Here is a 12,300-nt window from a genome sequence, read left to right on the forward strand (position 1 = left end):
TTCATTCCATATTCCATACTGAATATTAGGCCACAGTAAGATTTAAACAGTACTAGTTTTAAACAGTCTTAGTGGCAGTGGTATACAGAACATTACGCATCATTTGAATCACTACTAATTATCGCTTTCTTGCTTCCTTTTGTGGACTGCTTACTTGTTTTCCGTTTGACTCCAGCTTTAGCAACTTTAGAATGATTAAATCGTCCTAATACCTTTGACACTTTAGGATGACCCCTCATTTTTACCGTAGGAAGATGAGCATTCATTAACTGTAGTCATTGTGATTGGTGAAGCTGGTGTGTGTGACGTCGATGAACCTGGTGTGTGTGTGATGTCGGTGAAGCTGGTGTGTGTGACAATGATGAAGCTGGTGTGTGTGACGTCGATGAAGCTGGTGTGTGTGACGTCGGTGAAGCTGGTGTGTGTGACGTCGGTGAAGCTGGTGTGTGTGACAACGATGAAGCTGGTGTGTGTGACGTCGATGAAGCTGGTGTGTGTGACGTCAGTGAAGCTGGTGTGTGTGACAACGATGAAGCTGGTGTGTGTGACGTCGGTGAAGCTGATGTGTGTAACGTCGGTGAAGCTGATGTGTGTAACGTCAGTGAAGCTGATGTGCTTGACATCTGTGGACTAGCAGCATACTGGTAATCATTACCCTGTTCCCAGCAAGTAAGAATACGTTTCAGCATATCAAGTCGTGCTTTGTACACTTCAGTTCCACTATTAGTTAGCACTGCTGTGAGGCGCTGCATTGTCTCTTGACTCTCTCGGAATTTTTGGGCAGGGGTCATTGGACACTGGGGTCTGGTAATGTGCATGATGGAGGTCTTGGGTTCTAAAGCCACTGCAGGAATCAGTGTATTCCCCTTCCGCCATCGGGACTGCATGCTGATAGTTGAAACATCAATATTCTCTTGTCTTACAACGGCAATAATGTGATTACATGGCAAGAAATGTTGACTATAAAAAGTGCATGAGCAGCTGAGTTCAGCACCAGATTCACCCTTTCTCATTACTTTTTGGTCAGTAGACCCTATTTTCACAACAAAGAGGCCAGGCGAATCTAATGTGATCGATAAAGAATCTGAGGGCTTGGATAGCTTATGGTGTTTCATCATGAGTTTAACTGCATGTTCCGTGAACTGACTGTATAATTTGTTCAATAGAACATCATGAACTCCATATTCAACGGATGTACATGTCTGCAAAAACTGCTTGTAGGCTCGCTCATCATTTAAGATGGAATTATGAAGCATAATTTTACGTATGCACTCAGACATCGATGTAGTTGATGTTAGGAAGTGCTTTAGTTTACCGTTTTCTGCTTCAATGTGGTTGTTAGTGTCATTTCCAAATGTTAACTTAGCAGACCGTAGGTATGTGGCCCACATATCTTTACAGTTTATCCAGTTTGTACATATATATTGAAACATACTGGAATCTTGCTGTTGTAACACAGACAAGGTAGACCGAAAGGAATTTTCATTATGGGCATAGACAAGTTGTTTCAGAGTACCAAAAATTTCATTCTTTTTAGTGACAGGAAGCACAAGTTCAGACACCTTTTTCTTGAAATATTTCAGGACATGAAATTTGCAAAGTAACAAGTCTGCTTTCGGAAGTAAGGCACGGACTGCTTGAATTTCGTTCTGGTCCTTGTCAGTCGTAACTGTCTTGGTCTGGTTTACATTCTCCATCATCCTACAAAATGATGACATTACCTCCCGCATTATGTCTGCTATTTCACTCCTTACAAATGCGTAAAAGACAGCCCTGCCACGACCTAGGTTGTCTTGGACAAGAATCATGTAGAGCCGATAATTATATCTGTTAATTTTGTAAGTTCCATCCATGAAAATTATTTCTGGATATTTACAGTACATGCTTATCATCTCATTAGTAGCAAATGCAATCATTTGGATGGCCCTACTTTCATCCACTGATATATCTACCTTTCCTTTTCCTGCATCCACAATTTCATCCACTATTTCTGTCAACTTACCGATGTCTGATATTCCATCCTCACTTTGCACTTTCCGCTTCAAATTTCGTACATCTTGCATGGTTACTGCTTTATGGTATTTACCCTGGAGGAAGGATTTTAATTGCTTGTTGTCTGGGTTAAGTTTCACTACATCCTCTGCGTCTCCCATCTCCGAACTTGTCAGTCTGCGTTTCTGGCTATAGAAGGGCTGTAAAGCTACACTGACCTCATGATTATGCTGCAGATACGTCTTTGTGATAACCAGCTTGTTTTTTCTTGCTGTTAGTGCCACCAACACATTACAGCCACATGGAAGATATCGCTGTTTTTGTCTTATACCCAGTCCTTTCCGTTTCGGACTGCCGTAGTGTACACACACGAATGAAACAGAGCCGTACTTCAGTTCGACAGGGATTTGCTGCTGACGACGCTTATTTTCACTGATAACGGAGCTAGAAGACTTCACTCGAAACACGGACCCTGTGTGATTCTGATATTTCTTGAAAAAGTATTCAAATTCTACAAAAGAGTTAAACGTGTCAGTGGAGAAAATATCCCTGAAGACAGATGTTGTGTCTGTACCGGTACATGTGTCTGCCTGTATGTCGTCTTGCCTGTAGTCAGCAGATGAACTAGCTGGATATTCCTGTGGTTCTGCTGACGTGTGTAACTCCATGTCGTTTGGCTCATGGTTGGTAGGAGAAGGATAATCTGGAACTTCTGCGTGTCTTCCTCCATGTTGTCTTGCCTGGTAGGAGAAGGATAATCTGGATCTTCTGCGTAATTGTCTTCCTCCATGTTGCCTTGGCTGAGGTCAGCAGGTCACTGATACTATCGAGTCGAACGCCAGACTATACTGCGGTGGCGGGAGTGGAGGCGACTGTTTACAAAACACGTCCCCGCACCTCCCTTCCTAATCCCCCTTCACCACCCTAATGTTGTAACTACTTGTCTGAGTGATAAACAAAGCTTCTGAAATCCCTCCCTCAATACTTCCCCTCCTTACCCTCTCACCACCTCCCTCCCTACTCCCCCTTCACTGGCCTCTAACTACTACCAGTGATAAACAAAGCTCCTGATATCCCTCCTTCCCAATCCCCTTCACTACCCTCAGAACACTTAGCCAATGTCCGTACACCGTGATAATAACGTTACCAGCAATATCACCGCGCTGTGATAATAACGTCACCTGTAATATCACCGCGCTGTGATAATAACGTCACCTTTAATATCACTGTGCGGTGATAATAGTCACTCCCATATATATATATATATATATATATATATATATATATATATATATATATATATATATTATATTAAAAACAGAGAATCAATAAGAAGAGCTATGAAAATAGAAAAGGCGATCACATGAGTAGTCATGTGCACACAAGAAAAAAAAAAAAAGGGCAAGTATTTCCAGGTGAGTGCAAGACGAATAATGGTCGTTTTCTCTATTGAGTGTTACTAATGCAGGCATGAGTGTGAAAAATAAAGTGATGAACAATCAGGATGCTGCAAGTCTGGCTATGTTAATGATTAAAGAAGTGGAGTAGTAGTAGTAGTAGTAATAGTTGTTCCCTAGGCAGTCTGGCCAAACAGCCCCAAGCCCCTTAGGAAGGCTATGACCGAGACCGGGCTCTCCCACAGAGCTCTCAAAGAATGTATGTTGTGTTGTTGGCGTAGGTGATTGTTTGCAATATAGTCTTCCATGATGTGCTTAATAGTATGGAGTGCTGTGTTGCATCCTGGACAGGCATCAATGATGGAGTCATCTAGCCTCTTCTGGTAGCTTAAGAGGGCTGGATTGTGCCCACATCTCAGCCTGGCCAGGTGGACCCTGTCCTCACGAGGGAGATAGGATTCAGAAGGGTGGATGTCAGGAGGCCGTGCATGCAGCTGCGTGTTGTCTTTATGTGACTAAATGGAGCAGCGAGTGATCTGAGTGTGGATCTGCTTCTGGAAGCTGATCTGAGGTGGGCAAGGGTGAAGAGATGACAGTATTTGTGTATGGTATCGTGTGCTGGGTGTTGTTTTGATGTTCCTTGGTGTGGGTGGATGTGCTGCCATGTAATATAGTGTATGTTGTGGGTTTGTGGAGGCTGCAGCAAGAAACTGGGTGCCTCTCATGTCTAGGTGATCCTTGACTTTGAGGACTTTGGTTTCTTGATGTACGTGGTCTGTGGGTGTAGTAGCTGTGCAGCCTGTGATTAATTTTAGGGCCTTGTTCTGTATGGTCTGTAGAGCGTTGTAGTGTGTTTTGGAGAGGTTAGGAGCCCAGGCAGGGCTTGCACAATTCATCACTGAACGTATGTATTGTTTGTGTACTGTGGTGGTGGTTTCTTTGTTGTGTCCAAATGTTGTATGGGCAAGTGACCTCAAGGCATTGAGTCTTGGTGTTATTTTATTTTTAATGTTTATGATGTGTTGTTTAAATGACATTGATGTATGTTACATCAAGGATTTTATGTGTGTGTGTGGTAGGGGAGTGTTGTTTATGGTGAGGAATGGAATGTGACTGTGTTCTGCTGTCCAGTTTGTGAGAAGGGTCACTGTAGATTTGGTTGGGGCTATTTTAAGCCTGTTTATGGTGAACCATTCGTGTAGTGTGTTGAGGTAAGGTTGGATGATGTGTGCAGCTGTGTTTGCGTTTTGGTGCGTACATGTAAGTGTTATATCATCTGCATAGGAAGCTGTGTGTATCTGTGGTGTGTAGGGTGTGGGTATGTCGCGCATGTATAGGTTAAAGAATGTAGGGGACAAAACAGTTTCTGATGTTAGAAGACTGACTGGCGAATGTTATGTGTGCACATCTGCCTGCTAAGTTGTTTGCCAGCCATCTCTTTGTGTTATTGTGCATGTTTTTGTTATTTTGTTTATGAGGTTGTGGCAGGGGATGGCATCAAAAGCTTTGTTAATGTCTAGTGTGATTAGGAGTGTTCTGTGTGGTGGCCTAGCTGAATTCATGCCATCGAAAACTCTCTGTGTAAGGTTTGTAAGAAGGGTGTTTGTGGAGTGAAGTGGCCTAAAGCCATGTTGTGGTTGGGCTAGGGGAATGTGAGGTGTCACTAGTTGTAGTACCAGTCGTTCAGTGACTTTAGAGAGAGTGCAGAGGAGTGTGATGGGGCGGTGTGAGGAGGGTAACGTGGGGTCTTTGTTGGGTTTAAGGATAGTGATGTTAATGCCATGCTTTCAGATGTTGGGTATTATGTTGTGTGAGTAGCTGTAGTTTGATATGTTGGTGAGTGCTTGTATGCCTTGTGGTCCAAGGTGTTTAAGGTGAATGTCGTTTATGTTGTCTGGTCCACAGGTAGATGAGTGCTTAAGGTTGTTAATGATGTGCTTCGTCTGGTTGTAAGTGAAAGGTGCGTAGTCTGGGTCTGTGGGGAACTGTTCCTTATGTCGGATGATACGTCGGTCTTCGGGATGGGGGTTTAGATGGCTGACTTGTGAAAAGTGATTGATGAGAGTGTTTGCTTGTTGTTTGTTTGAGGGTATGGTGTCTGTTGTTGTGATGGCAGCATGTGATTGTGTGATGTTGCTGTTGGAAAGTGTGATGCTGTTTAGTGTTTTGTAGAATTTGCTGATGTTTGTTTTGTGGTCGTGTTTGGAGGTAATTTTTCCAGTTTAGTGTTTGCTGTTCTGATATTTTATTGTTTATCTGAGTGTAGTTCTTGTATTTGTTATGCACGGTGTCTTGTGTACGGGGTGTTGGGGAGTGTCGCAGTGTGTCCCGTTGCCTGATAATGCGTTGAATTTCTGGTGTGAAGTTGGGGTTGTGTCTTTCTGTTGCCTCTAGGGATGTCTTTTGTCTGCATTTTGCATAACTGTATTGAAAGTGTGCACAGCGGTATTGATGTTTGTGATGGGCGTACTGTTTAGTGTTTCGAAATGTTGTTCTGTTTCAGTTACAAAGGCCTCCCAGCTGGCTTCTCTTATAATTAATGTATGTGTGTTTGTGGCCAGCTGGGGTGATTCTGGTTTTGGTAGTGATGATGATTGGGAGGTGATCAGAACGTAGGGTTTTGACCACTCTCCAGGATGTAGTGGAGGCGAGGTTTGGGGAGCAGATAATGTCTGAGGATGATGGGAGGAAGAGGGCTTGGTGTGGGATATGGGTATGTTGGTCTAGATTGTTCAGTATGAAAAGATGATCTGTCTGGGATTGTAGTACCAGGCCTCAGTCTGTGTCAGAGTTGTTGACATGCCAGGCCGACGACTTGGCATTGAAATCACCACCCAGGATGATGTTGGGTATGTTAGTGATGTGGTGTATCTGTGGAGTGTAATTGTGTGGTACTGTGGGGGACGATTGGGGGGAATGTATGTGTTAGCGATTGTTATGCGTGATTTGTTACCAGTGCGTATTTTAATTGATTGTATTTCTGTTGTGGTGTCATGTGGGGGAGAAGTGACATTGTGTGTGCACTTGGTATCTGCAAAGTTGATGGATTTATGTACCAGGGTGATGAGTCCACCGCCACCGCCGTCGGCCTGGTCTTGTCGAATGGTGGTGAGGTTATGATATGTCGATGTTTTCTGTTTTCTGTGTAGTTTTGTTTCTTGTAAGATGGCAATGTGTATGTTCTGTTGTGTGATGAATTGTGTGAGTTCTTGTTTTTTGATGTTAATGCCATCTATGTTTAACTGAAGGATGTTAATGTTGTGTGTGCAATGTAATTTAGGACATCTAATTATGGTAGCTCTAATTAAGATAGATCTAATTAAAGTAGGTCTAATAAAGGTTAGGCCTAATTAAGGGTAGATATAATTAAGGTAGATCTAATTATGGTACCTTTAATTAAGATAGATCTAATTAAGGTAGATCTAATTAAAGTAGATCTAATTAAGATAGCTCTAATGAAAGTAGATCTAATGAAGTTAGATCTAATTAAGGTACCTTTAATTAAGAAAGATCTAATTAAGGTAGATCTAATTAAGGTAGAACTAATTAAGGTACAGTAGATCTAATTAAGGATAGATCTAATTAAGGGTAGACCTAATTAAGGTGGATCTAATTAAGGTAGCTCTAATTAAGGGTAGATGTAATTAGGGGCAGATGTAATTAAGGGGAGATGTAATTAAGGTAGATGTAATTAAGGGTAGATGTAATTAAGGTAGATGTAATTAAGGGTAGATCTAATTCCTGCAGCTTGAAGAGTCTACCCTGAGTTTAATATATTTGTCCATTACCATTAAATATAGAAATCTATTTCTTGCCCTCACCACAGCGAGGCGCGGGGAATATATTATGGAGGTTTGGTTCCTGGATAGACACTGCATTTGCATCTCTCCACCCAGTTAACAGAGGCACTATAGGAGGCTCCATATCACCCCCCAGTTTGGTTATATGGTTACTACCCAGCGTTGTAAATGGTTTCCTTTGTTACAAGAAGCCATTAGGCTTGTCAATGTTGAGCCACCTGAAGTGGAGAGAAAATAATAACAAAAGGACAGGAAGGAAAGAGAGATGCAGGAAGGAGGCAGGCAGACGGAGAGAGAGAATGACCAAGGAATAGGAAGTAGGCAACACCACATCAAGTGAGTGGATGATGATTGTGGTGAAGTGGCTGGCTGGTTCTATCCACCTTCCCTGATATGCAGTCTTTCAATGGACACCATGTAACAGTTAAATGAACCTATTACCACACTCCGCCCACACCATTAGCCCACTGACTGAGGTGTAGGGTAGATAGATTGATAGATAGATAGATGGGTCGATATATAGATAGACAGATAGGTAGGTAAGTTGATAGATAGATAAATAGATAGATAGACTGGCTGAGAGTATACGAAGCTTACCCAACCCCCATTAACTGAGGCGTAATGAGCTTGAGTAGGTAGGTTGGTAGGTGGGTAGGTAGATAAATGGACAGACAGATAGACAGATACGTATACGTAGATAGGACAGAGATACGTAGATATAGATAGATAGACTGGATGATATAGAGTAATGGCGTGTCGGAGGAACAAGATAGATAGACAGATAGATAGGCTGTAATATATGAAGCTTGTGTTTAGTTCAGGCTTAAAGGTACTTATATCCGGTAATTAGTTGCGGTGATTAGTTGCGGTAATTGCTTCCGGTAATTGGTTCCGGTGGTTGGTTCTGGTTAACGATTTGACCGCCACATAAATACCGGTAAAAGCTTTCACCTCGATTTACCATGTCACCTGGAATTAAGAACATTTAACATTTTTCTCTCGGTTGTCCCCTCGTGTTTTTATACGGCTCATCTCAAACTCCCCGCCGCAGTAAATGAATAAATCAATAAATAATAAGGTAATTAAGACACAATGAAATAGAAGAAAAATAGAAAGACCACTATGTCGAACGCCTCCCCTTTTCCTTTATTTTTACTAGTAAGAAATCGTTTGACTTAGGGTATGTTTTCTGAGTGAAGCGGATAGGTGTGGTTTTCCTTGTGCCCTACACTCCTAGGTAAGTACAGCTGGTCATACGCAAACGTGGTACAGTGTGTGTGTGTGTGTGTGTGTGTGTGTGTGTGTGTGTGTGTGTGTGAAGTGGAGGTCTAGCTACAGTTTCTAACGTTCATGCATCACGGTTACCTGGTCATTTCAACTAATATTTAACACCTGCGTGCCTTCCTGTCAGTGCCACCAACAACCATGTCATTATGTCAAAGTTGTTAAGTGTACCAAATGCCACACCTCTGCCACACACTGATGCTGTACCAAGTGCACATGTTGCCAACTGTACATGATTCATTGTGACAAGTGGAAATAGTTTGGCTGGGAGAGGGACACAGGACACAGCTGGAAGTCTTGATTTTCGCTAGAGTTTCGGGCTACACGGAACAATCTTCCAGAGAGTGTGAAAAAAGAGATGACAGAGCCGAGACATTTATCTATCTGTCTATATAGCCAGATGCCATAATCCCATAAGGGGTGTCCGTTTGTTTTTGAGTTAGTTGTTTTACGGGGAGGGGCACTAACCCTCTGCCAGCCCACTTGTTGACACGTAGGGAACACGTATAGGTTGGTTTATATGTTACCACCCAGCGTTGTAAATAGTTTCTTGGCTTCAGGAAACCATTAGGCTTGCTCACTCAATGTAAAAAAGCCACCTGAAAACGAAAAGAAGAGTAATGAAAAAGTAAGAGGAAAGATGGGAGAAATAGAAGAGAGGAGGGGTAGACACAAAGAAAGAATGATAAAAAAGGGTGAAAAAAGAAAAGAGTTAGCACTACATCAAGTGAGTGGATGATGGACATTTATATCCCTGGCAATTTCCCTCCCCCTTCCTTCGTTCTACCGCACCCCTGATTGCTCCATTAATACTCTCCTTGCTGTGTTCCTGTATAGTCTGAGAAATCCTCCCTATGGTTAGCTACATGTTTTACACAAATGTGAGCTTTCTCGCTTCCAGTATTTTTCTCATTTATTAATTCAGATCTTTCTCAGTGCCTGTAGTTTCATCCCACATAGGCTCTAAGCTGCTTCTCTTTCCCATCTAATATTTCCACTCCTAGGTATACCTCTAAAGTATACCTTTAAAGTTAGAGTTGTAGGCAATGGGGAAAAGAAAACGTTGAAATGTGAGTTTATATTTTGACAGATACATGAAGTTAATATTCTGGCTCCAATAAAACCCAGTAATGAAAGAGAAATAAAGTGAGGAATACTTTGATTTTTATTGTGGGTTTGAATTCAAGAACTTCTGATATTATTGTCACCAGCCCAAGGCCATTTGACGGAGTTGACACGAAGTTAAAGCACTGAAAGAATGAGAAAGAAATTTGAAGTGAGTTAGTTCATAGGTGGTGCATTGGAAGGGCGGTCAAGGTCATTATCTGTCCCCCCCAAAAGTAATGACGGTAATTAAGCTAATCACCGAGTATTACTTATTTCTTTTTACTTGCTATCTACTGTCAAGGATTCATGATTTTTTTTTTTTTTTGTCCTATCCACGGGCTTATGGTTAATGTTTTATATACTATCCATTATGCCATACTCCTTACACGCAGCCCTAGATAATGTTGTATGATACACAAGGTACTCTAGCAATAATAATAATAATAATAATCCATCCATCCATCATCATGCAATACTACGTTGCCCCATGAGGAGCGTAGGAGCCCGGTGCTAGGCAAGTTGGTCCTGACATTTAATATGACTGACAAGCCTCACTCATCCCTAATTGGCATTACGTTAACAATAAACCCCAACCATCCCTTGGGTACAAACCTGCACTGGCTCAATCCGATTGGAGTGCCTCAATTACCAACTAAACCACCAGGGGCCATAATTTGGTAATATGGTTACCACCCAGCATAGTAAATGGTTTCCTGGTGTACAGGAAACCATTTGGCTTGTCACTCAGTGTAGAGTCACCCATAGGCAGAAGGAAGAGGGAAAAATGAAGGAAAAGAGAGAAGAGGGAGTGTAGAGTCACCCGTAGGCAGGAGGAAGAGGAAAGAATGAAGGAAAGAAAGAAGAGGGAGTGTAAGTCACCCGTAGGCAGGAGGAAGAGGAAGGAATATGAAGAGGGAGTGCAGAGTCACCCTTAGGCAGAAGGAAAGAGGAAAGAATGAAGGAAATAAAGATAGGAGAGGACGGAAGGAAAGAAGGAAGGAAGAAAGAACACAATATTAATAATGTACTGTGCACTGGCTCCAAAATGTATCAACTCAGGAAGGCTCCGATGATATACGAAATGATCAAGGCAGCTTGTTATGTCTCAGAATGATTAGCATTTTTTTCGTGTTAATATCGATATGATAAGAATATGACCTTATGTTTACCAAAGCAAGGTGGGATGATCAATTCATTTTACAGTGGCCATCGTCTCTCTCTCTCTCTCTCTCTCTCTCTCTCTCTCTCTCTCTCTCTCTCTCTCTCCTTGTTTACCAAAGTGAGATGGAATTATCAGCTAATTTTACACAAGCCCTCACCTGTGCGATATATATCTCTCTGTCTCTCTCATGCTTCCGACTCTAGGCATGGAGCTTCTGAGTCTGTTCCCTAAGGCTCAGCAGTCCTCCTGCATACCATACACCACATGTCACCACTTCGGCGCTAACATCCACCGTCCATACTGAATACATTCCAGGGCTGTCTCGCACAGGACTGATGTATTGGTAATAGTTTTTTTTTTTTTTTTAAATAATACGTCGGCGGTCTGATAGTGAATCAGTAAAGTCTGTTTTAAGCAGAAATTCAAAAAATTAAATTGTTCCCTACCCCAGCTGGCAGTTCAGAACCCAGGACCACTGGGACTGCAGGCCACCTCTCTACCAACTCGGCCACTGAATGAAGTGTGCCGGTCTAAATCCACACATTAGACATGCTTTGAAAATCAGATATAGTTTCAAAATGTTATTTCCACAGAGAACGATGGTGGTACTCTGGTTTTGATTTGTAGGAAGGACAGGGAGACTGTCAAACACTCCCTCTGTCTCCTGTTCTAGCGTCATAAATGCATCTGTGTTACGAGGCCCACAGTTACTGCAGGATATACATAGATTTTTTCTGCAGGACGATCAGGGGAAAACAGTGCCAAATTTGTCCATGTCTAGTTCTTCCTATGTGAATAATATATCTATGTTTCAATAGCTTATGTCTGAGAATCCCACCCAAGGGTCAAACGTCAAGCTTAAGGACTGTCTCTATGGTCCGTATTGTCGTCAGTTAAGGAAGCTCCCTTACACCTTTCCGTGAGCGAGTTATTTTGTTTACTACACTTTACTCTCCTCCTTTGGGTCACATAAATCCGTACAATACAGCCATACTCCTCATAAATAGCAGTACAAAACAGTATTAATGTCCATATTAAAAAAAAGTCGCCAAGGAAGAGGTATTAGGCAGCTTCCTTAACTGTCGAGAATATGAGCCTATAACTTCTATCTATCTACCTATTTCCAGACGCCTCAATCCCGTTTGGGGTGGCCACAAACAAATCGCCTCAAGGTAGCCCTGTCCCCCGCCATTTGCTCCCCTGCTCCCGCTCATACCCCCTCTCTCATAACACCTCTCCACCCCATCCCTCCATCTCTCATCCTCGGCCTCCCCATCCCTTTTCCCCCCTCCACCTCACTCACATACACTCTCTTCGTCAGTCTTTCACCCTCCATCCTCTCCACATGGCCAAACCACCTCAGTGTGTTCCTCATAGCAGCTCCCTATCCACATCCCACATCAACACCACAACGTTCCTTCATATTCTCATTCGTCAGCCTATCTCTCCATTTGACTCCCTGAGCTCCTCTTAAATAACTCATTTCCACTGCTCTCACTCTTGACTTGTGTCCTTCCAACAACGTCCAAGCTTCACTTCCATTACGTTAAGAGTTGGT

General features: G+C 42.5%; 1 protein-coding gene across 1 annotated transcript; it reads right to left on the reverse strand.

Annotated features, from left to right (window-relative positions):
* Window positions 1–2,002: 2,002 nt before the first annotated feature.
* LOC145389685 (uncharacterized) lies at window positions 2,003–2,660 on the reverse strand (the record flags this gene model as incomplete). The annotated part of the gene is made up of 1 exon (XM_080264895.1): window positions 2,003–2,660. A coding segment is annotated over exon 1 (658 nt), but the record flags the coding sequence as incomplete, so codon positions are not given.
* Between the last annotated feature and the right edge of the window lie 9,640 nt (window positions 2,661–12,300).

Source organism: Coenobita brevimanus, unplaced genomic scaffold (genome assembly GCF_032717465.1).
Source record: "Coenobita brevimanus isolate Jiangsu-jjx unplaced genomic scaffold, ASM3271746v2 jjx.HiC_scaffold_1902, whole genome shotgun sequence".
NCBI classification, from domain to species: Eukaryota; Metazoa; Arthropoda; class Malacostraca; order Decapoda; family Coenobitidae; genus Coenobita; species Coenobita brevimanus.